This window comes from Terrapene carolina, unplaced genomic scaffold (genome assembly GCF_002925995.2).
Source record: "Terrapene carolina triunguis isolate 2854851 unplaced genomic scaffold, T_m_triunguis-2.0 Scaffold67, whole genome shotgun sequence".
Classification (NCBI taxonomy): Eukaryota; Metazoa; Chordata; order Testudines; family Emydidae; genus Terrapene; species Terrapene triunguis.
This window is the reverse complement of record NW_020664418.1, coordinates 23,496,833-23,522,685: the sequence shown is the minus strand read 5'-3', so window position 1 is coordinate 23,522,685 and position 25,853 is coordinate 23,496,833. Positions and strand designations below refer to the sequence as shown.

At 47.1% G+C, this 25,853-nt stretch overlaps 1 protein-coding gene across 1 annotated transcript; it reads left to right on the top strand.

Moving 5' to 3' along the window:
• Positions 1-4,424: 4,424 nt before the first annotated feature.
• LARP6 (La ribonucleoprotein domain family member 6) lies at positions 4,425-25,599 on the top strand. The gene is made up of 3 exons (XM_024198522.2): positions 4,425-4,794; positions 22,800-22,995; positions 23,999-25,599. Exons 1-3 carry the CDS (start codon positions 4,523-4,525, stop codon positions 25,067-25,069), a joined length of 1,539 nt encoding a protein of 512 aa, XP_024054290.1. The 5' UTR covers positions 4,425-4,522; the 3' UTR covers positions 25,070-25,599.
• The last annotated feature ends 254 nt before the right edge of the window (positions 25,600-25,853 follow it).

Below are 25,853 nucleotides of genomic sequence, written 5' to 3'. Positions count from 1 at the left end.
GGGGAGCGGGGAAATGAGGGAAGTGGGGATGAGGGAAAGGGAGTTAGAGGGTGGGGGGAGAGGCAGTGGGGAAAGAAGGGGATGGAATAGGGAAGGGGGAGGGGAATGTGGGAGTGAGGGGAAAGGGATGGGGCAGGGGGAGAGGGGGATGAGATGGGGAAGAAAGGGGGACTCGCGGGGAGGAAGCAGAAGCCAGGCATGTGGCATCCCCTCGGAAGCAGCTGGGGCTCCCCCATTAAACAGGCCCATCGATCCCTTATCCTGACAAGCCCTACCCCCCTACACCTGGACCCGCCCCCGATGAGCTCCCTCACCCAGACCCCCACCCTACTGAGCCCCAACCAGCTGCACCTGCACCCCTCCCCATCAAGCCCCACTCCCCCAGCACCCGGACCCACCACTGAGCCCCTACACCCAGACCCCCCCTGCTGAGCCCCAACCACCTTCACCTGGTTCCCCTGCAGAGTCCAATTGCCCCTGAACCCAGAACCCCCCACAGAGCCCCTGTGCATCCAGATCTCCCACTGAGCTGCCCACACCCAGACTGCCCCACACAGAAACCTCTCACCCCACACCTGGATCCCCCCCCACACATACACACTTGGCTCCTGCTGGGCTGAGCCTGCCCACCCACACCTGGTGCAGAGGGGTAGGGCCCAGGGGTGTTTCTGGGGCAGGCCCAGCCCTTGCACTGTGTTAGGGTCAAGTGCAGCCTCACTACTGAGTCCCTGTACTAGGGGAAGTAGGGGCTTCAGGGTGATCTCCCACCTCAATGCAGCCAGTGGCCTGTGTCCCCCACTGCCATGCTGGAGCCACATTTATTAACAAATACACCTCTACCCCGATATAACATAACCCAATATAACACGAATTCGGATATAACGCAGTAAAGCAGCACTCCGGGGGCAGGGCTGTGCACAGGGCCGGCTCCAGGCACCAGCCCACCAAGCTTGTGCTTGGGGCGGCACCTGGAGGGGGGCGGCGGGGCGCTCCGGCCGCCGGGGAGAGTGGGGCCACGGCCGGGCTCGCCACCCTCCCCCCGGCGCTCTGGCCGCGGCTCGCCACCCTCCCCCTGGCGCCCTCCCCCCAGCCGCTGGGGAGAGCGGAGCCCCGGCTGGGGCTCGCCGCCCTCCCCTTGGGGCTCCGGCTGCCCCCCCCCCACGCGGGGGTGGGGGGGCGGCCGGAGGCTTTTTTGCCTGGGGCAGCAAAAAAGCCAGAGCCGGCCCTGGCTGTGCACTCCGGCGGATCAAAGCAAGTTCAATATAATGTGGTTTCACCTATAACACAGTAAGATTTTTTGGCTCCCCAGGACAGCATAATATCGGGGTAGAGGCGTACAATTTGCAAAATTGTGCAGAATTTTAAAATAGTGTGCACATAATTTTTAATTTTTTGGTGCAGAATTCCCTCAGGAGTCCTGTATGGCCCTGAGGATGTCACATGGGCCGTGGGTTGAACCACTGCCAAAGGGATTAGAAATGGAAAAGTGCTCAGCTCTCCTCAAAACCTCTGAGACTGTCTACCTAATCTCATTTTATTCTTGCCTAGTCAGTTAATCCAACAATGCAAAGCAGTAAAAGAGACCCAAATCTGAAAGTTATCTGGTTGATTACTAAAGTGGTCACATGCTAGTCTCCAGCCAATTTCTTCTAGACTGAGGAGGCTGGCCAGCTGATTCATGGAAATACAATGGCAAAAGTTTTATTAAAGAAATCCACACAGAGTTATAGGGGGAAATCATAGACATTTTGTTCTCCCCCTGCTTTCTGACCAACAGCAGACTTCAGACTGATGTTATACTGGCCAAATTCCATCTTTCAGAGAATTCTAAAGCACCTATCATCTAAGTGGCAAAATATTGGTAACTTCATTTCTCTCCTAAATGCTGTTGTATAGTTTGGTACACAATTATAACCATGTATTTCAGTGGGCAGGAAGGGATTGCTCCTATACACTGACTTAGTATTTCTGAAGCACTCTGGATGAAAGATACTATGTAAGTATGAGGTATTGTTGTTATTTTTGCCTTTGAAGTAAAATAGTTATGATGAAAAACTGCCATTGATATGAGTGAGTTTAGTGAAGTCCTTGAGTGTAGTACATTGGATTATCAATATAATCATTTTTAAAGTTTTGATAAATGGGAGTTCAGGTGATATAAAATGGGAATACCACCCCCTCACCTCACAGGAACATTGTGTTATCTATGGTATGTGAATGGCCCTGCATCACTGCCGTATTAGAGTGCATCTCATTCTTTACTGTATTTTCCCTCAGACCATCAATGGGAGATAGAAAAATACATTTTACAGATGGGCAAGACATAGGCTAGGTCTACACTACAGCGGGAGGTCGACCTAAGATACGCAACTTCAGCTACGTCAATAGCGTAGCTGAAGTGGCGTATTTTAGGTCGACTTATCTGGCTGTGAGGACGGCGGCAAGTCGACCGCTGCCGCGCCGCCGTCGACTCCGCTACCGCCTCTTGCCGCGGTGGATTTCTGGAGTCGACGGTAGAGCCATCAGGGATCGATTTTATCGCGTCTTCACTAGACGCGGTAAGTCGATCCCCGATAGGCCGATTGCTACCCGCCGATCCGGCGGGTAGTGAAGACGTGCCCATAGTCAATGGAGAAACTCCCATGTTAAAATTAAGCTGTTCAGAGCAGGGACCATGTCTACAGTCTCTCTGTAAAGCACCAGGCACATCTATGACCCTACATTATAAAACAATAAAATGTATGCAATCATTTCTGTTTATTCGTGTTTGTTATCTTCAGGCCATTTCTCAAACATTTACAACCTAAGCAGCTATTGAATAAACCATTTTAATTTTCCAGAAGATGAGACTCGAGATGGAATGTAAACAATTTAAAACAGATATTTTCAATATATTGAAATACAAGGAAAAGACAATGCCACATTAGTTCCTTTAAGCTGCTCATAGTTACCATAAACTTCTTTGTATAACATTCACATTATACTTTGGAAGCTATGCATTGCATGCAGTGATTTCTTTATGATGTTATTAGATGCAAAAATCACATTAAGGTCTCAAAGTTGTTCACTAAGATAAATAGCATGTTGTAATATATTTAGCACATAAGAATGCAAATCAAGGTATAGATAGAAGATCATCAGAAATCCAACTGGAATATAGTGAACCCTTATAGCTGCACTTCCCTGATGGCCAATCACTTTCTAATGAAATTAAATTAAAAAAAAATAATTCCTACCTCTTATGGTTGCAAGATAATCTATTTTGACCTGATACAGCACTTTCTTCAGATAGCTGAAAATAACACCTGGGAAAGAGGTGTGACTGGATGCCAGTCATCGCATTGAAATGTTAACTCTGAAACCTAATGGCAACAGATAAAATAACATTGTTTGGCTGATAGTAATTTTGGCAGAAACATCCAGTGACTGAGTTTGAGTAGCCTGCCATTCCTCCATCTACCCTTCTCAGCCCTAAACTGACCTTGGGATATCACATACTCCCAGGCCTGGAAGCCAATGAATGTTGTTAGCTTGTAGAGTGGCCAGCTAGCAAATGCAAAAAATCAGGACTTTTTTTTTTCAGGGGCAGGGGATTATAGTTGTGTAATCCCCAGGGGCAGGGGATTATAGTTGTGTATAAAACAAAGCCCCTAATATCAGGAGGGTCCTGATAATATCCAGAGGTTTGGTCACCCAACTAGCTTGGATGAAGGGATTTCCCAGGCCTCCTCCTGCATAGATAGGAGTATTACAGAGGTTGTGACTAGGAGAAGGCTGGCAAACCGTGACTCTGCTTTAGAAGAGTGCAAAACCCCTTTTCCTGCCCCGACAAATGAGGAGTGAGACCGGTCTCATGGAAACTCACCCAGCAGAGTCCTTCTCCAACATGGGGAGACGTCTACTCCACGCCTTCCTGAAACAGGGGCCCACAGGAGGGAGATTCTGTCCCGAGGGTGGTCCTGCCCGGATCCCACGTCCAGAGACATCCCCCCTCCCCCCGCCTTCCTTGGGTGGGGTGAGAGTGGCCCCGGCCCCACTCGCAGACTCCCCCGGTAGCCCGGGATGGAGTTTGTGCCCCCCCCATCCCCCTTTGCCTCGCCCGGGGCGTGCGGCTCAGCCCGGAGCCCCGGCCCCGCGTATAAAAGCCCCGACGGGCAGCCCGCCCCCTCCCCTACACTAGGCTCACCCCGGGGCGGCCATGTACGCGCTGCTCAGCGCTTGGCTCCGCTGCCTCCTCTGCCTGCTGCTGCCCGGGGGAGCGGCGGAGGGGGAGCGCTGGCCCGGCCCCCCGACTCCCCGCGAAGGTAGGCGGGGGCCGGCCGCCCAAGAGCAGGAGGGGACTAGAGCTGGGGGCGCCGCCGCGGCGCTGCCTGGCTCAGAGGCGCGGCGGCAGCGGCGGGACAAGAAGGCGGCAGCGGCGGCTGCAGGCAGCCCGGGGGCATCGCTGCTCGCTAGGCTCCGCCGGCTCTGGCGGGCTCTGCCCTGGCACCGGCCGCCGGCGCCCCCTTCGCACCAGAGCCCCATGGCCGAGCTGCCGCCAGGGAGCCCCCAGGGCTCCGATCCGGAGCAGCCCGGCGGCGCCAAGCGGAGCCCGGAGCCTCTGGAGGACGGGCCCGGCGGCGCCCCGAGCCCGGTCGGGGAGGCAGGCGCGGGGGAGCCGGGGAGCGGCCCGGTGCGGATCCGTGTGGCGGTACCGGCGGAGGAGGAGGAGGACGACGGCGGAGCCCCGGGTCTGACCCTGCTGGGCGGGGGCAGCTGTAGCGAGGATGACTCCGGCAGATATGGGAAATCTAGGTACTGCGCGGCCCCGGGACGTGAGCGGTGCCCAGCCCGGCCTCTGGCTCGGGAGCTGTGCTGGGGAGCCCTGGACAAGCCGGGGCAGTTAGTGTCTGCCTAGAGGGACCCCTCCTGCCGGCCGCGCTGCGCCCCGCGGGGCCCTGCGGCTTGGGAAGCTGCCCCGCCCCGTGGGGTGTTAAACCCGTGTGGGGGGTGCCTGGTCCTGCTCCCCCTTGGGGTGTGAGCGCCGTAGAAGAGGGGTGTGCGCCCCGCGATGGGCCTGCGGGGTGCTGCAAGGGGGCGGCCAGCGCCTGATGCAATGAGGGCTCGGGAATAGCCGCTGGTCCAATAGGAAACTTGGTGTAACTCGGGATGGACGTCGCATCAGGCAGCAGCTGCCTCCGCCCCCCAAGACACACGCGCATTGCTGGAGACGTGTCTGGCGGGGCGCCGACTGCGGGAGGCTTGCCTTGGGGCTGAGGCGAGGGAGGGATCCCCTGCTGATCTGGCACTTCGACGGGGAGGGGGCTGGACTGGCGGGTCGGGTTTACTAGCGCTGGAAACCCGAGGTAGGGGAGGAGCCGTGGGCAGTGGCTGGAGGAGGTGACCTCCCGCCTCCCCACCCCCACTCCTCCGGCAGAGGTGCTGGGGTCTCCTTCCAGCTCTTTAAATCCCACTGAGATGACACCTTCTGAACCCTGCTGGAGAGATTCCCATGCAAAACCACTGTGGAAAAGCCAAAAGACCCTAAAGGTGCAGTTAGTGGCCAGATTGCATTTCTCAGCCCTCTGGGTCAATCAGAGCAATGTAGGGCTGGGAGGGACCTGGAGAGGTCACTTAATCCAGCCTCCTGCAGAGGGAGGAGCTAGTAAACCCAGACCATCTTTGACAGGTGTTTGTCCAACCTGTTGTAAAGACCTCCAGTGATGGGGATTCCACAACCTTCCTTGGAGCTTAACTACCCTTATAGAATCATAGAAATGCAGCCCTCCCTCCTGCTGGGTGGTAAAACCTGTGCTGTGGGGCTCTTCAGTGACTTAAATAAGGAATGTGGGGGGAAATCATGCACAAGTTTGGAAACTGTGGATCCAAATTATCCTTTGCCAATATATTGCAATGCATGAATAGAGAGGGCAAATATATTTCTTTGCTGGGGAGGTTATTGGACACTAAGGGCTGGTCTATACATAGCCGCTAGTTCGGCGGCTGGAAATCGAACTTCCTGGTTCGATTTATCGCGTCTGGTCTGGACGCGATAAATCGAACCAGGAAGTGCTCGCCATCGACTGCGGTACTCCATCTCAACGAGAGGAGTACTGCGGAGTCAACGGGGGAGCCTGCCTGCCCCGTGTGGACCGCGTCTGAACCGCGGTAAGTTCGAAGTAAGGTATGTCGACTTCAGCTATGTTATTCTGAAGTATACATACCTTACTTCGTATGGTATGTATACTTCAGAATATACATATATATTCTGAAGTATACATTACCTTATACGTAAGGTATAAGGTACCTTACTTCGACTTGGGGGGTTAGTGTAGACCAGGCCTAAGAGGGTGAAATATCCCTGGACATGACTCTATCCTTTCCTCTCTGCAGTCCTCACATAGCAAACCTCTCATATAAATCATGATTAGATATTTCCTTCTGAGCTGGGGGGCTTTGCTAATCTGATTGAGTGGGTGATGTTTACATGGCAGAGTTCACCCAGGGTTGGAGGAGAAAGGAGGATTAGAACCAATCCAGTCCTTAATGTTGCCTCAAAACACTAGAGCTACATGGTGTGCTGCTGAGATTGGAAGCTATTTCCAGAATTGTTCATTAGCACAATTAGTTTGTCACAGTCTCTTTCTGGAGTGTGATGCACTGGCCACTCTCAACAAGGGGTTACCCTAGAAATAAATGAATCAAAGGCCTCAAAACAGCTCAATCCAATGGCTTTACTTCAGATTAAAGCTGTAGTAATGAGCTGGGGCATTCCTGCCAGGTGGAGTGCTGGATTCACTTAGCAAAACTCTCTCCTTTGGAAATTAGAAGGGCTTCTGTCTGCTAATAGTTTCTTGTCCTGACATTAACTCCTGTTCTGTAATCATGAAGCCTTAGGTAGATGAACTGCTTGTAGGCACAGTCATCTTCCTGTATTGTGATCTTTTGAGGATTGCTGATAATGTAAAGAGTGTAGTATGCACTTTTCTATACTATTGTGACAATCAAACTGCTTTTAGGAAGTATTGCCTGTGCAGATTTTATTATAGATGGGAGAGAGGTCTATGGTGTGACTAGCTAATACATTTTTAAACATGACTGACTTGGGACTAAGTGGTGATTAACTAGTATAACTGTTTCCATTAGGGATGTGAGGTTTTTTTTTCTGATAGTTACACCCCTAGTGTAGAAACAGTTATACTAGTATAAAAGTGCTTCATACCAGTATAACTGAGGCCTGGTCTACACTACGGGATTAATTCGGATTTAGCAGCGTTAATTCGAATTAACCCTTCACCCGTCCACACTACAGAGCCATTTAGTTCGAATTAAAGGGCGCTTTAAATCGATTTCTGTACTCCACCTCGACGAACGGAGTAGCGCCAAAATCGATTTTGTTAATTCGAATTAGGGTTAGTGTGGCCGCACACCACCGAATTAATGTGGTTAAAATAAATGGGGTAGTGTGGCCGCACACCACCGAATTAATGTGGTTAAAAACCGAATTAATGTGCTTAGTGTGGCCGCGCACAATCGAATTTATACAACCTGTTTCCCAAATTCGAATTATCTAAATTCGGATTAATCCCGTAGTGTAGACATACCCTTATTCTTCTTCCCTTACAGGAATAAGCCATACCAGTATAACTGCGTGCACATAAGGGGACTGGGCTGGTCTGGTTAAACCCATACAACTTTTGTGTGTAGACAATAACACTATTCATTTTTTCAGGATAGACAATGCCGTTGTGGGCAAGGTCTGTGGGTATGTCTTATGCTGTGTAAAAAAAGATGTGTGTTTACTTTGATTTAGCTGGTTGTAAGACTACAAAATTGCCCTGGCTGCACGAGGATTTTACAATATGTTAGCTACCACATTGTAAAAACATTTCCCCTAGTATAGATGAGGCCTGTGCGAGTTGTAGGCTAATCCAGTTAATCATGGGTGGAAGAAATATGTTGTCATTATTCCCTCACATGCTACCACTACTATGCTTGGTGTGTAAGAGATGGCTAAATGTTACAGCTATAACTCCCCTAAATTAGTAGGTTGCCATTTCCAGTTTGGTATTTGTCATTATAATGTACTTGTGTGTATGTATATATACACACAAGAGAGAGAGAGAGAGAGAGAGAGAGAGAGAGAGAATGAATATGGGATCAATTATTTAGCTAAAATGCCAACCTGTTAATGATGTAAATACATTTAAACTTGTTTAATAAAAATATACAAATAGTGAGCAGTATTAAAATTACTTACACCTGTTACAGGTTCCATTGCGATCCATCTTGTTAATCTTAATGGAACTGTTGGGCTCTGCATTGCAATGAAACCCAGACTAGTCCTTAGCTCAGTTCACCTTCGGGTCTATGTGAGTGGAAAGCCAAAGGCAAATACACTGTGGGGAGATGGCGGTGGAGAAAAGTTGGTATGTACAGGGAGGCCTATACATTGCCAAAAATAGGCAAGGAAATGCTGTTGGCCAGAGGGGCACCATAAGAGCTCTGACAACTTAAAACTCAAAACTGACTAAGACCTGGTCTGAACCACTTTTATAAGTATAACCGTTGGTTAAGGAGGGAGTGGGGGATATTTTAACCAATATAGTTATACTGCTACAGCCCCCAGGCATGGATGCATTTATACTGGTATAACCATATCCACTTTAACTATACTAGTATCATTAAAGCAGTACAACTTTTGTAAGTAGACAAGGCCCACAGTTTAGTTCTTGTTGACCCCTGTCAGGGTTCCCTCCCCACTCTGAACTCTAGGGTACAGATGTGGGGACCTGCATGAAAGAGCCCCTAAGCTTATCTCTACCAGCTTAGGTTAAAAACTTCCCCAAGGCACAAATTCTTCCTTGTCCTTGAAACGGTATCGCTGCCACCCCAAGTGAGTTAGACAAAGATTTAGGAAAAGGACCACTTGGAGTTCCTGTTTCCCCAAAATATCCCCCAAAGCTCCTTTACCCCCTTTCCTGGGGAGGCTTGAGAATAATATACCAACCAAATAGGTTAACAAGGTGGGCACAGACCAGCCCTTCGGTTTTTAGGACACTAAAAACCAATCAGGTTCTTAAAAGCAGAACTTTATTATAAAGAAAAAGTAAAAGAAGCACCTCTGTAAAATCAGGATGGAAGGTAATTTTACAGGGCAATCAGATTCAAACCAGAGGATTCCCCTCTAGGCAAAACTTTAAAGTTACACACACAAAAAAACAGGAATAAACCTCCCTCTTAGCCTAGGGAAAATTCACAAGCTAAAACAAGATAATCTAAGGCCTGGTCCACACTACCCCCCCACTTCGGACTAAGGTACGCAAATTCAGCTACGTTAATAACGTAGCTGAATTCGAAGTACCTTAGTCCGAACTTACCGCGGGTCCAGACGCGGCAGGAAGGCTCCCCCGTCGATGCCGCGTACTCCTCTTGCTGAGCTGGAGTACCAACGGCGAGCACTTCCGGGATCGATTTATCGCGTCTAGACAAGACGCGATAAATCGATCCCAGAACATTGATTGCCTGTTGTCGGACCCGGAGGTAAGTGTAGACGTACCCAAACACATTTCCTTCCTATTACTTACAATTTGTAATCTTAGATGCTTAGTTCAGGTATAGCTTTAGGAGATGTATTTTCCCTGCCCTGGTTCCTCGCTGACCTGGAGAGAGCACACAAAGAGAACAAAACCAAAAACTTTCCCCCACAGATTTGATAGTATCTTCTCCCCTTATAGGTCCTTTTGGTCAGGTGCCAACCAGATTATTTGAGCTTCTTAACCCTTTACAGGTAAAGGAGGGATTTTATGCTACCCTTAGTTGTATGTTTCTGACAACCCCCCAATGAAGTGTGCTGTGCAGTGGTAAAAGAGAGAGGAATGGAGTGAAAAGGGGCATTGAGGCTCATAACTGATCCCTCGTTTGGTGCCAGGAAAGCTGCAAAAAGCAGAAAGCTTTGGATTTGGATGAAGGATAACTTTTGCACTAGGAGTGATGCCTAATCAGAAATGGAATGTTGAATTATAAGACTTGATATTTCTTTAGAAGTAGAAACACAGTAATCACATTACTGGTTAGTTATTTCTGAGCACTGGTTTGTAATCTTGCTGGAGATTAGCCTCTAGCCATTAAAATGATGTAATCTAGGATTACCACTTAGATATCTTTCTCTACTCAAGTTAAATAGATATCTTTCTCATAAACAAAATCATAATTTAAATAGAACTAATTTAATAACTCAGCAATCAACACAGTTAAAAGTTGTGTGTGCTTTTTGGTAATACAATTGAAAGCTTCTGACCACTTTTAACTGGCAGCAAAATATTAACCATTTTAAATATGTGCATTGACATTAGTTCCCCTCAATGCTTTATAATTATGGTAACTTGATAGTATCTGTATTTAATAATAGATTATGGGGGACAGAATGGCTTAAAGAAACAGTCAAACCAAAATATTACTCTTTGAATTTATCTACTTTTGTTAATGCCAACACCCAAAATTACTATAGCTGAAAGGCAACTTCTCTCTGCTCTAAATCCCTATGCCATTGTCCATCTGCCCTATGCCATATGCTTTTAGTTTGTTCATTTGATAGACTTTAGAAAGCCAGTTTACTGTTTGCGTGAAACACTTTAAAAAAAAATAGAATCACGAAAGTTGGCCAAGGACCATAGACAGGTTTAGTACCTGAAATCTAGTTACTTTTAAGTTAAAATTATTTTCAAGTTGACTTTCTTTAACTTCATATTGCATTTCTATTTCGAGGATGAATAGAAAGACACCTTTAAAATTCAAAGGAATACTCAAGTGTAAAAGCTGTTTGACATTAAGTTCCATCGAATATGCTAAGAGAAATTGGAGAGCATAGTTAAGCACTCAAAAATCAGGAAATCCATAAACTATGGCTGAGCCCATTCCTTGTGCTGATTTCTATAGTCTTTAATTGCAATATCACTCTCAATTTTAGTATAATACAGATGTTCACCCTCTCTGAGAACTCCAACCATGTGAGTGTTCTGGGTCTGCAGTTTACCTTTTCAAGGGGGCACATGATAGATGTAACACAACACAGATTGCACAAGATTAAAAAAAACATTGCTCTTTAATTGCAGAAGAAATGCATAGATCTGTACAAAAATTAGAAACCCTACATTAATTTCCCTGTGTCAGTTTTCTCTCCATTCTGGAGCTTTCCTGGGGCTGGTGTCCTATAGTTGCTGCAGCCCCTACTTTGACTTTTGCTGCAATCTTTAGGTCAGCTTGCTTTCTCTGACCTTGGCCCTGCAACTAAATCACTGCCACCCGTGAAAATATGCCCATCTCTTCCTCTCCTTCCCAAAGGTTCCTGTGTGGCTCTGAGTCTTGTTCCTGTGAGTCCTTTTTAAACATTTATGCCATGGATGCTACAGCAGCAAAGTTGCAGCACTGTACCTGTCCCACTGTAGGACTATGGCATAAAGCCTTCCTATATGGACATAAGTTGTCTTTCTATCAATGTAGATCTAGGTAATCCATCTCCCTGAGCAGCACTAGCTGGGCTGACGGACAAATTCTTCCATTGACTTAGCTGCATCTATACAGGTCAGCTTAACAACAGTACACAGGAGGGTGAATTTTTCATAGCCCCCGAGTGATGTAGCTACATCAATCTAAATTAAGTGTAGACCAGGCTTTTGCCTTGTTTGGGAACTTTATACTCTAAGTGCCAGCACCCTGCAGACATGTAAGAAGAAATAGTTTCTCTCAGTCAACCCATTGTCATTCAGGTGTTTCCACTGAGTTCTAATGACCCTCATTGTATCTTGTCTGGGAGGGACATGCAACAAGTCTTGTGGGCCTATGGTGGATACACTTAAGTTAAGTTAGGTTAACATAACTATGCTGATCAGAGGGTGGAAAACTCCAAACCCTGACTGACAAACCTATGCCAATCTAACCCCAGGTGTAGCTGCAGCTGTGCTGATGGAAGAATGCTTCCATTGATGTAGCTACCGTTGTTCGGGAAGGTTGTGTTCCTGCACTGATAGAAAAACTCCTTCCATCAGTGTAGGCTGCGTCTATGCTACAAGGTTATGTCAGCTTTGCTACAGGGAGGTAGCTATGCTGGCATAGGCCCTGTAGCGTAGACGTACCCATAGACAGACGCATTGCATGATACAGCAGTTTTCCTAAGAACAACTTCACAATATCAACCAGAATCATAAATTGTATAGACAGATTCTCCAAATCATCACAGCACTTTCAGTTTGCAATTTGAGGCTCTTGTAACTTAGCAACTGAAAACCAATTTCCTCTGGGTCAAGGCAGAGAACACATCATTGCAGACTAGTTCCAGGCAAATTGCAGTATTCAATCCTTGGCTATTTTGGCTGATGGGTAGTTTAAAAAGGTTACACAAATATTTTTCTAATGTTTTCCTCCCCTTATGCAAAAACAGCTTATTTGTTTTTGCTCAAATTTAAAAATGGGGCACAGACTAAGGCTGGAAATCTTCAGTCTGAAAGGTGAATGTTTTGTGATGATACAACTGTCTAAAATAGTGCTTTAGAAAGGAAATAGTTTTGCAACTTGCAAGGCGGTAATTAGTGCTGCTCCCACTACTTGGAGCCCAATCCTGAATCCATTTAAATGGATACCAAACTCATATTGTCTTCAGTGACTAGGGCAGTGGCACCCCAGTTCAGTGCTTTTAATTTTGCTATTATCATACAAGGCTTATTACTGTAATGCAGGGTCACTTTCAAATGAGATTTCACTGAGGTTTGTCAAAAGGTTAGAATGTATCCAAACAGCTTAATATATTGATAATCTTGGGAGTTTTGATATCCAAAGGACACATTCTACCCGCAGTGCACAGATGCATTTGGTTTCCTGTATGAGTAATCTCCAGATGAGTCACAACCTAAATAAGTTGTTTTTCAGTCTGCCCAAGCAGATACCCAAAGAAAGAAAAACACTCAATGCAAGTTGTAGACATTATACATTTATTAAGACACTTGTTTCTCACATAAAATCCTCGTGACCTAACATTGATTCCTGAACCTTTTAATATTAATTTAATTTTTTTGGTATTATGAAAATGGTGATTTCTTCAGGTTATGATCACCAGAGCTAGAGCAAGTGCAGGAAGCTGGTTGTAAGTGGAAATGCCAATGTTCAGTATTTTATAGAAAATTAGAGCTAAAAATTCTAAAAACCTCATAAACTTAATGTGCCAAGTGAAACAGTCTTGTCAAATAGAATTGAAAAGGCGTATGGTGTTTGAGGTGGGTAGAACTAGCAATGCAGTATAGCTCAGACCAATACATCTGGAAATGAGGTATCCTGCTTCTGGCATATACCTAATACTTGAGGGAAAAGGTAAAATGGGACCAGCTAGCATGAATTCAGTGTTTTGATATTGTGGGGGTGGTACTGACCTTTGTAAATGAAAAGATTTTCTTTGAAGCATGAGGCTCTTCCCAGATTTTCTTCCCACATTAATCTTAACTCAGTAGTTGCAAATGTCCATGCTAATAAAATCACTTCAAAAAACCTTGATAGCTGTATGTTTTGTACTTAAATTTCAGGTTAAAATAATTCCATAGTGGTAGCCAAGTGAAGATATGGATAGAGTTAAAAATCCACATTCTAATTAGATAAAATAACTCTGTATCTTTAGTGACATAAAGTGAGAAATAGTCAATTCTTTGGACTAGGATGCTAATAAGTTTTCCTTTCCATCCCCCTCTGATGCCCCTATCTAAAAGTAACTCTACTAAAAGGGCATAAAACTTTATTATCCTCATGGCCACCTGCTTAAGACCTAGCTTTCAAACAAGAATTCTCTCTCTCTCTCTCTCTCTTACCCCTGCCCTTTTCAATTGTACTTCCAACATCACCTAGCTGGCTAAAAGGGTCTTAAAATATGGAGACCTTTTTTAGAATTGTTCCAGTATATTATTCTAGGGGCTTGACTTTGTGTCCACAACTGAGTGAGCAGTAAGTAACTATTGTGTGCAAACTCCATTGACCAAGTAGAACCTTTGTATACAAAACAGCAATCTTCACGTGATTAAATCTCTCTTGGTGGGTACAGACAGTGGTGCCTCAAAATTGCATTTGCAAGTGATAGTGCACTTGCCTGACTGAGACAGCCTATCACTGCTTGACAAACTGCCATAGCAGAGGTGCTCAAGCAGCGTTCCCTCTTACCCTAAGAGTGAGCAGCCAACAAAGGGCTCCCCTGTGAAAACCCCAGGACTCTGGAACTTGCTCCCTCCATTGGTCCACAATAGCACGAATATGATCATATTTGGGGCTTGTTGGGAAAGCCAAATAAAATTTGGGGGGGAAGAAAGAGTGGATGTTCTAGGGGCCTTTTCTATTGATTTGAATTACTTGGGTGGCTGAATTAATTTATCAATACATCTATTTTTATGGTCATTGTGATTTATGATGCCAACATCTTTTGGGGTAGGCATTTTTATTTAAATCTAAAATGTATCCAGGAAGCTGTGGACTCAAGTAAATTCCAGATGAGGCCCCACTGCCAATCAGGCCTTTAATAAATAAGACACATACCTGTACCTGGATATCTCATGTATAATTATGTATTAAACTTCTGTGAACCTTGATATAACTTCTAGGAATGTACTCTTGGGTTGAGCTGTTTGCCCCAATGACATGTGGTAACTTAATTTGCCCAGATTTGTACTTCAAATTACAGACATTGGGAGCGGTAGAGGGACAGAGGTCCATGAGAAGTGTGCCCTGGATTAAGAAAAAACGGTTACTCACCTTTGTAACTGTTGTTCTTCGAGATGTGTTGCTCATATCCATTCCAATTAGGTGTGCGCGCGCCGCGTGCACGATCGAAGAATTTTTACCCTAGCAACACCCGGTGGGTCGGCTGTGGAGCCCCCTGGAGTGGTGCCTTCATGGCGCTAGATATATATCCCAGCCGACCCAGTGTCCCCTCAGTTCCTTCTTGCCGGCTACTCCAACAGAGGGGAAGGAGAGCGGGTTTGGAATGGATATGAGCAACAAATCTCGAAGAACAACAGTTACAAAGGTTAGTAACCGTTTTCTTCTTCGAGTGTTTGCTCATATCGATTCCAATTAGGTGACTCCCAAGCCTTACCTAGGTGGGGTCGGAGTGAGACATTGCGGAGTGCAGAACCACTGAGCCAAATGCGGCATTGTCTCTAGACTGCTGAACTAATGCGTAGTGAGCGGCAAAGGTATGTACAGATGACCAAACTGCCGCTCTACAGATCTCATGGATTGGAACCTATGCCAGGAAAGCAGCCGACGAGGCTTGAGCCCTTGAGGAGTGGGCGGTGAGGCGTGGCATCGTGACACCGGCCAAGTCGTAGCAAGCACTGATACAGGATATGATCCAAGAGGAGATGCGTTGCGAGGAGACCAGTAGGCCTTTCATTCGGTCAGCCACTGCAACGAAGAGTTGAGTCGTTTTCCCAAACGGCTTCGTACGCTCGATATAGAATGCGAGGGCCCTACGAACGTCCAGAGAGTGCATATGTTGATCCTGCCGCGTACCATGCGGCTTTGGATGGAAGACTGGGAGGAAAATATCCTGGTTCACATGAAAAGCTGTTACCACCTTGGGGAGAAAGGCAGGGTGGGGGCGAAGCTGCACCTTGTCTTTATGGAAGACTGTATACGGAGGCTCTGACGTGAGGGCTCTGATTTCAGAAATGCGCCTCGCTGAAGTGATGGCTACAAGGAAGACTGTCTTCCAAGATAGGTAAAGGAGTGAGCAGGTAGCCATTGGCTCGAACAGGGGCCCTGTGAGCCTGTAGAGGACCAGGTTAAGGTCCCATGCCAGAACCGGTTGACGCAGTTGTGGGTAGAGGTGATCTAAGCCCTTCAGGAATCTAACAACCGTCAGGTTAGAGAAGACAGAGGAAGCATGTTCTCCTGGATGGAAAGCTGAGATGGCTGCCAGATGCACCCTGACAAATGGTATAGCCAGGCCCTGCTGCTTTAGGGATAGGAGATAGTCCAGTATCAGTGGTATCGACGCCTGCAAGGGGGGCATGGCGCATTGCTCACACCAACAGGAGAAGCACTTCCATTTGGCTAAGTAGGTGGCCTGAGTGGAGGGTTTCCTACTCCCTAACAGAACCTGCTGCACGGATTGTGAGCAGGGTAACTCCGCCCGAATTAGGCATGTAGCATCCACGCTGTAAGGTGGAGCGATTGCAGGTCAGGGTGACAGTCGTCCGTGGTCCTGGGAGATCAGGTCTGGCCACAGTGGGAGTGTGATTGGAGGCTCTACCGACAATTTCAGGAGTGTGGTGTACCAGTGCTGCCTGGGCCATGCTGGGGCAACCAGAATCATGCGTGCCTTGTCCCTGCGCAGCTTGAGCAGGACCCTGTGGACCAGCGGGAATGGAGGGAAGGCATAGAACAGCTGGTATTTCCACGGAAGTAGGAAAGGATCTGATAGGGAACCCTGAGAGCGTCCGTGGAGAGAACAGAACACTTGGCATTTCCGATTGATGCACGAGGCGAATGGGTCGACCTGGGGAAACCCCCACCTCAGGAAGATGGAGTGGATGATATCTGGACGAATCGACCACCCGTGAGTCTGAAATGACCTGCTGAGGCGGTCTGCCAGCGTGTTCTGGACCCCTGGGAGAAACGATGCCATCAGATGTATCGAGTGGACTATGCAAAACTCTCACAGGCGAATGGCCTCCTGGCATAGGGGGGATGACCGGGCTCCCCCTTGCTTGTTGATGTAGAACATGGCCGTGGTGTTGTCTGTGAGGACTGCCACACGGCCATGTAGGAGACCGCGAAACGCCTGACACGCTAGGCATACTACCATCAGTTCTCGTACATTGATGTGCAGAGCTAGTTTGGATGTGGTCCAAAGGCCCTGCATCTGGTGTTCCCCAAGGTGGGCGCCCCAGCCCAGAGATGATGCATCTGTGTCAAGGTATAAGGAAGGTTGTGGGGTGTGAAATGGTACCCCTTCACACACCGACGTGTGGTTCAGCCACCAGCTGAGGGAGGTCAAGACCGATTCCGGAACCGTGACCACCATGTTCAGGCTGTCCCGACCTGGACGATATACCGTTGATACCCAGGCCTGAAGCGGGCGGAGCCGAAGTCTGGCATGCCTGGTTATGTAAGTGCATGATGCCATGTACCCCAGAAGGCCGAGGCACGTCTTTATCATGGAAGTTTTGGAGGCTGTGGATGATGTTTACCATAGCCTGAAAACGAGTGCCTGGCAGGAAAGCGCGGGCAAGTCTAGAGTCTAAGCCTGCCCCAATAAACTCTATTCTCTGGGTTGGTTCCAGAGTTGACTTTTCGCTGTTGAGCAAGATGCCCAGCTTGTGGAACATGCCTAGGGTGAGTCGGACGTGGGATCGCACTTCGTCCCTGGTGTGGCCCCGAATGAGCCAGTCATCTAGATACGGAACACCTGGATCCGTTGTCAACGAAGGTAGGCTGCCACGACAGCCATACATTTGGTGAACACTCTCGGAGCCACAGACAGCCCGAAGGGCAGGACAGCAAATTGGTAGTGTTCGTGATTTACCACAAAGTGAAGGAAGCGCCTGTGTGGAGGGTAAATTGCTATGTGAAAGTACGCGTCCTTCACGTCGAGGGCGGCGTACCAGTCTCCAGGATTCAGGGAAGGGATAATGGTCACCAATGAGACCATGCGGAACTTCAACTTTACCATGAATTTGTTGAGTCCGCGCAGATCTAATATGGGTCGAAGTCCCCCTTTTTGCCTTGGGGATTAGGTAATAGCGGGAGTAAAACCCCTGCCCCTTTGTTCCGATGGAACCTCCTCGATCGCTCCCATGGACAGGAGCGTAAAGACCTCCTGTATAAGGAGTTGCTCGTGAGAGGGGTCCCTGAAGAGGGACGGGGAGGGAGGATGGGAGGGGGGGAAAAAAGAAAATTGGAGAGAATATCCCCTTTCCACCATGCGAAGAACCCATCGGTCTGAAGTTATAAGGGACCACACATGGTGGAAATGGGAGAGACTATCTCGAAATGGAGGGAAAGGATCCTGGATGGTGACTAGTACACCGTCCTCGGGCGCACCGTCAAAAATTTTGCCTAGGCCCTGACGATGGTTTAGGAGGGCCTTGGTTCTGACCAGGTTGGTGGCCGGTGGATCTCTTTCTGCCACCTCGTCCACGTCTTCTGTAAAAGTCCTGCCTTGGATGGGGGGCTGGGGGTAGAACCTTTGAGGCTGTGATCTAAAGGGCTTGCACTGGGTACCTGGGACATGCATCCCCAGGGAGCACATGATGGTTCTGGAGTCTTTTAGGCTCTGTAATCTAGTCAGTTTTATCCAAGAACAGGCCCTGCCCATCAAATGGTAGATCTTGCAGGGTCTGTTGCAGCTCTGGCGGTAAGCCAGACACCTGAAGCCAGGAGATGTCGCATAGCTATTCCCAACACCAGGGTCCTAGCCGCGGAGTCCGCTACATCAAGGGAGGCCTGTAAGGAGGTCCTAGCCACCTTTTTGCCCTCTTCCACTAAAGCCCCAAACTCATCCCTGGACTCTCGCGGAATCAACTCCTTAAATTTACCCATGGAGTTCCATGAGCTATAATCATAACGGGTCAAGAGCGCTTGTTGGTTTGCGGCTCTGAGCTGAAGGCCCCCCGCTGAGTAAATTTTGCGTCCAAACAAATTGAAGCGCTTGGCGTCTTTAGATTTGGGCGCTGCAGCCTGTTGACCATGCTGTTCCCTTGCCTTCACTGAGGACACCACCAGTGAACACGGCTGAGGGAGAATATACAGGTAGTCATACTCTTTAGAGGGAACAAAGTACTTTCTCTCTACCCCCCTCTAGCTGTAGGTGGGATAGAGGCAGGGGTCTGCCATATTGTCTTGGCGTTGGCCTGAATGGTGCAGATGATGGGCAATGCTACCCAGGATAGGATGTCAGCTGAAAGGATGTTCACCACCGGGTCCTCCAGCTCCAGTATCTCCTCCACTTGGAGGTCTGTATTATGTGCCACCCTAGGTAAAAGGTCTTGGTGAGCACGTAGGTCTATCGGAGGGGGACCCGAGGTCGTTGTCCCTGCCACTGCCTCATCTGGAGAAGATGAGGAAGATGCTACAGGGGCTAATGGATCCTGTGGCAGGTCCAATTGCAAGGGGTCCTGATGTCCAGGATCTGCTGTACCGGGGTCTGGGGCCTGTGTTGGGGTGGGTGCAGGTGCCTCCATACCCCCCGGGGGGGGGACGACTGATGGTGGCCTCCGGTACTCGGGGCTCTGAATGGGCAGAGTGGGAGGCCGCGGGTGGAACCCCTTGAGCTTGGTGGTACGCTGACAGGGTCCAGAAGGACCACTGTGCAGGCTCCTGGCTAGGGTCTTGGGCTTCATCCTGCCAGTGACCCAGGTTATCCTCTGCTTAGCCCAGTGCGGGATAGGCTGAGCGGGAGGCGCCGTCCGACTGAGAAGAGCGTGAGGCGGAGCGCAAGGGCCAGGGCAGTGTGGAGCGTTCCTGCGTCGACTCTGCTGGGAACGGTGCCGAGCGGTGCCGGGTCACAGGAAAGCGGTCTCGGCGCGGTGCCGGGGAGCGGTACCGGGATCAAGAATGGTGCCGATGGTCATGCCGGTACTGAGATCCAGACCTGGATCGCGATGAAGACCGCCTGTGGGAGCGATGCCGGGAGCGGCTTCTCGAATGGGATTGGCGCTCTGACCAGTGCCGGGAGCGGCGTCGGGAGTCCGAACGGTACCAACGTCCAGAGCGGTGCCGCGAGGCGGAACGGTACTGGGAGTAAGATCTGGGCCGTGAGTACGACCGGTGCTGTGATCGAGAACGGCGCCGGGACTGCGAGCGGCGCCAGGACCTGCTCCGAGATCGGGAGCGGTGCCGAGAGTCCACGCTCGGAGATGGTGGACGTATTAGGGCTAACTTGCCCTTAGACTGTACCGCACGGGTGAGATGCGGTGCCGTAGCCTGAGCCACTGCCGGTTCTGTAAGGGCAATGAGGTCCCTCGCTGTTGCAAATGTCTCCAGCGTCAATGGAAGTCGGGGCTCAACCACGGTGCGGGTTGGGGAGCCAGTCCACGCCGGACTCAACGGCCCTTCCCTCGGTGCCGGAGTCAACAGTGCCGATATCGGCGCCGGTCTCCTCAGTTGCTCTGGTCCCAGATGCGAATCCAAGGTTGGCAAAGGGGGTGCCGGTGCCTGTTGTTGGGAGGCAGCCCCCTCCGGCTTGCGAGGTCTCTTCTGTCCTGGGGACAGGGAACAGCGCCGAGGTGCTTGGGGTGACGCAGTGCCGGCGAGGGCCGGTGCCGTGGGACTCTATCCGACGTGCAGTACTCAAAGTCGCCGCTGGAGCACCGCACACCGAGGCACTCGGTGCCGGAACTTGGCGTGCCGAAGGAGGATCCGGGCTGAGGGCCGCCTCCGTAAGGAGCTGCTTGAGTCTAAAGTCCCGCTCCTTTTTGGTTCGAGGCCTGAAAGCCTTATAGATCTTATACTTTTCGGTCTGGTGAGACTCCCCGAGGCACTTTAAACAAGAGTTGTGGGGATCTCCTGTTGGCATAGGCTTCAAAAAGGCTGAGCACGGCTTAAACCCCGGAGCCTTGGGCACGAGCCCAGGCGGCACGCAGGGAGGAAGGGAGGGGGACCGCTTCCAGCCCGCTAACTTCACTTATAAAACTAAGTCTACAACTATCAAACTACTGTACTGCACTAACTATATAACTGTATAACTATATAACTATTAAGAACTAGAACAATTATCCAAACCAGGAAGTAAAAGCTAGGGAGAGTGGAGGACAGCTATGCCGCGCTCCACAGTTCCAATGACCGTCACGAGCGGTAAGAAGGAACTGAGGGGGCGCTGGGTCGGCTGGGGTATTATCCAGCGCCATGACTGCCCCACTCCAGGGGGCTCCACAGCCGACCCACCGGGTGTTGCTAGGGTAAAAATTCTGACAATCGTGCACGCGGCGCGCGCACACCTAATTGGAATCGATATGAGCAAGCACTCGAAGAAGAATTACTATTTTGGATGAAAGAACAGGAGTACTTTGTGGCACCTTAGAGACTAACAAATTTATTTGAGCATAAGCTTTTGTGGGCTACAGCCCACTCCATCGGATGCATGCAGTGGAAAATACAGTAGGAAGATATATATCCACAGCGAACATGAAACAATGGGTGTTACCATACACACTATATTGTAGTGGTAATGAAAATGGGTAAAACTATTTCCCCATGCTTATTTTCCCCCCCCTACAGTTCCTCACATCTTCTTGTCAATTGCTGGAAATGAGCTATTTTCATTACCACTACAAACAGTTCTTTTTCTCTCCTGCTGATAATAGCTCACCTTAACTGATCACTCTCCTTATAGTGTGTATGGTAACACCCATTGTTTCATGTTGTGTGTGTATATATATATATATATATCTCTCTTCCTACTGTATTTTCCACTGCATGCATCTGATGGAGTGGGCTGTAGCCCACGAAAGCTTATGCTCAAATAAATTTGTTAGTCTCTAAGTTGCCGCAAGTACTCCTGTTCTTTTTGCGGATACAGACTAACACGGCTGCTACTCTGCAACCTGTTATTTTGGATGAGATGTCCAACAGAGGTGATGACTTGTTAACTAGAGAACTTTAGGCAAAGAGAGTCAGACTTTGGAAGGTCTCTCCCAAGAGGGGAAAAAAAGGCACTTTAAATTATTACCTGTTTGTACACATCCAAAGCGAATAAGATGGACACCGAACAAGAATGCATTCTGACCCAAAACCATGGATCTAAAACTGTCAGCTCTAGCCTATCTCTGTTGTATGGTTAGCATATGTGCCTTCGTTTGGTATGGAAATAACATTTAAAATGCGTAAAATATAATCCTCTTAGTCCTGTTCAATGTTTAAATGCTTGTTGGAATCCTAGCTTTAACATCAACTACATTTTTGCACTGCAGGTTGTTAGGACACTGTTTTCTGACTCATTGCTTGTTATGCAACTATCCTCACAAGAAAAAATCTAAAGTAATTTTTTTAGCAGCTTCAGATGGAAAAAGGAAGCAATGATAGATAAATAAGCTTTGCATAGCACTAACATCTTATTTTGTTACCATAAAAGCTGGCTGAAGACTTGGACTTGTGGTGTAGTGTTTGTGAACTGCTAAAGTACATGACTCATTGTTCTGTGAGATCTGCTCTTGCAGTGAGCTGAGGACTTTGGCTCCTTAGGCTGACTGGAAAGATTCCCTTTCTGAACAAGCATCCTGCTGCACGGGGAGAACTGACTGAACCTACTCATTGTTTATCAAATCATTTGACAAAAGGGTCTGTGATTTTGCTCTGGTGCCCATGTGGTTCTGTGAGTTAATGCATGTGCCCTTTCACTCTGAGTTGGTTGTTTTAGGTTGCTTAGGTCACAAGTGAAAATTAGATGTTTGTCCCCATAGGCATAGTTGTCATTTTCTGTTCAGAGGAGTAAACTGTTTGTTGTGATGAAACTTACATCTGCTTCAAATCAGTATTCTTAGTTTCTCATTTTACAGCCTGTTCTCCCCATTCCTTTCCTCAAATTCATGTTTGATGTTACATTTGTACAGGGGAGATGATGGAATCTGATAAGATAGATTGCCAAACAAAGCTCAGCACTGGAGTTGAAGGGTGGGTTAACACTGCTTAGTTTAGTGAATCAGATTTATGATATTTCTAGCACAGCATTCTCTAAACAAGCATCTGCAGTTTGCTAGCTTGCTTTTACTGATAAAGCTAATGAAAAGTAAGACAGCAATGACCAGACTAAGATCAGTTTGTAAAATGACTTCATTGTCTTGTTCTAGTGGCGGGGAGAATGATGGTGAGGACTTCGACCAGGACTGGAAACCCCCAGATAATGAGCTGATCCAGAAGCTTATAATACAGGTTGAATATTATTTCTCAGATGAGAACCTTGAGAAAGATGCCTTCCTCTTAAAGCATGTGAGAAGAAATAAGATGGGTTATGTCAGTGTTAAGCTACTCACGTCTTTTAAAAAGGTAGGTTTCATTCTGCAGGGCCTTTAAATCTACTCTATTCAACTTAATGAGCTATTGAACAGATATGGCACACTGCCTTTTTTGGCCAGTCTGAAGGATTGATGCAATTAACATCCTACTGTCACAACGTTTTAGAAGAAAAGAACAAATGTATAAATAGTATCAGACAAAACTTCTTGATTTGCCCAAGAAATTGTGTAAGTCCATCAAGCCTAAGGGAGAATGAAATTTAGAAAAAGCATCCCTTCCTACCAAGCAAGATCTTAACCTGTATTTTTTCCCCCCTTAGGAACTCCTAGCTTTAGGGGGGAGACTTTTAAAATGACATGGTAGACTTTTTTTTTTTTTTTGAGCCAGCACCATTCTGACTAGAGATTTTTACCTATACAGATTTAAGAACTTGGCTGTACAGTTTGGTCCAATAGCTATAGTGCCCTGAGAGTCAGGACTTGTGGGTCCTAGGCCTGATATTTTGCCTATAATCCTCTGAAAGGCACTATGGAAGTGCCTATTTCACTATTAGAAGATAGGGACTCTGTTTAATTGTTTTCTAAAATTAAGCACAAAAATAAGGTAATGGGACAGGGGGGGAGGCTACCTGTTTGGAATTTGATGCACCAGGCAAAGCAATTGTTGAATATGCAGCATGAGCATGCCTTTGGGATGAGATGGGAGTAGAAAGATTCTAAGAACTCTTGAAGAGGCATATAATAGCCATAGAAATAATGACTTGTTTAGTCTGGGTAAGTCTGCAGTTGGTGATGACTCTGATCTCCAATCATGTAAAAGGAACAGGAGGTTAACAACATCTTACTGATGCTCACAGTGACAGTAGGGAAACATTTTTAAACCTACTTTCTGTTCTGGGGGATACTATAGAAGTCTTTGGTTGATCTTTCATTTGAAATCCAACCCTGTATCTGTCTCAGGTTTTCAATAGCTGTAGAACTATAATTCCGGTGGTTTTAATGAGCTGCATTAAAGTATAACCCTTTTCTTAAAGGTAAAACATCTTACCAGAGACTGGAGAATCACAGCCTATGCCTTGAAGTATTCTGACATTCTTGAGCTGAATGAAGATAGCAGAAAGGTTAGAAGAAATACCCCAGTTCCAGTGTTTGCTAGTGAGACCCTGCCTAGCAAGATGCTGCTTGTGTATGATATCCACTTGATTTCTGAGCTACAGGTTCTGAGCCAGGAGCAAGAAAATGGATGCATGCAAGAAAAGATGATGGAGCATCTTCTCAAGACCTTCGTTACTTTTGGTGTAATCTCATCAGTTCGCATTCTCAAACCTGGTAAGGATCTTCCACCTGATGTCAAGAGATTCAGTAATCGATACACCCAAGTTGGAACACAGGAATGTGCAATAGTAGAGTTTGAAGAAGTAGATGCAGCAATTAAAGCTCATGAAATCATGTGTATTGAAAAGAATAATGAAATTGGCATGAAAGTTATCCTGATAGGTATGAAGCCTCCAAAGAAAAAAGTTGTGAAAGACAAGAACCATGATGAAGATCCCAGCAAGTCTCTCAACAAAATTAGATCCCTGAATAAGAGAGTTGAGGAACTTCAGTATGTTGGGGATGAATCATCAGCAAACAGCTCTTCTGATCCAGAGAGTAATCCTACATCTCCACTGTCTGGACGCAAGACTAATACTTCTAACAAGTTGAGCCCTACCACCTATCAGAACAACCACCTGAGCCCTAATGTTTCACCTAGGTCAAGTCCCTGGAATAGCCCATCTTCTCTGCGCAAAGTGTCCAAGAAGTCTCCACTTGCTGAAGATGGCAAACTTAACCCTAGCACTAGCCCAGAAATCTCAAGGAAATGTGCAGATTACTCTTCAGATAGCAGTATTACACCTTCTAATAGCCCATGGGTTCAGAGAAGAAGACAAGCTCAAACTGTAACACAAGCAAAAAGTCCAGTAAGTAGCCCAATGCTTGCCCGGAAAATACAAAATGCAGATGGGTTACCTGTAGGAGTGTTGCGGTTACCCAAAGGTCCTGATGGTACTAAGGGATTCCATAATGGATGCGAAAGGAATAAACCTATGAAGAATGAATAAATCTTGGGTATTTTTTTAAAACAAGTTTCATAAATCAATTTATTTTTGTTCAAGCCTGGTAAAAAAAAAAAAAAACTAGCACTTAAGTGACTGAATGAAGTCAGTATTTAATTTTTAAAGGTTTTGTATTCACGTAGAGACTCATTTGTATATTTGTATTTGCACTTAATCTGCATTATTTTTATATTTTTTTTTGTTTAAAAGAGCTGAACATTGAAATGTTACTTTTTTTTATGCCAGGTATTTAAAACAATTTATGTAATTTCATTTTTGTGCAAAGCTATGATTCTGAACAGCAATGTGTAAACACTTAATATTTAGCTGTTGTACCATAGCATTTCAAAGCAATACATCACCAGTCTGTTTACTAAGGTTTGAAGGCTTCCTATTTTCAGTATGTTGAAAGGAACACTAAGCTGTAATGTCATGTCAGACACTGTGTTTGCTTAAACTTCCAAAGATGCTATATAATAGGACCAAACTGTGTGTATTTTCTGTGATGTCAATAAAAAAATGCTGAGCAATGAAAACTGTTTTCTAGGTATCAGATTCTAATGTTCAAAATTATCAGATAAAGACTAAAGGTTCTAAAGTGTGTGACCGTCTAAACCAAATTGTTTAAATGGGTGTTTCCTATAACGTAGGCTGAACAGTTTTCTTTGAAATATGGAATACCTACATCTTCCAACCCTGTCTGGCCCAGGTTTAGGTCTCAAGTTTCATATGACTTGCTCTACCTGTTGTGCGAGGACATCATGTGTCTATGCCAAGTGACCAATGCAGT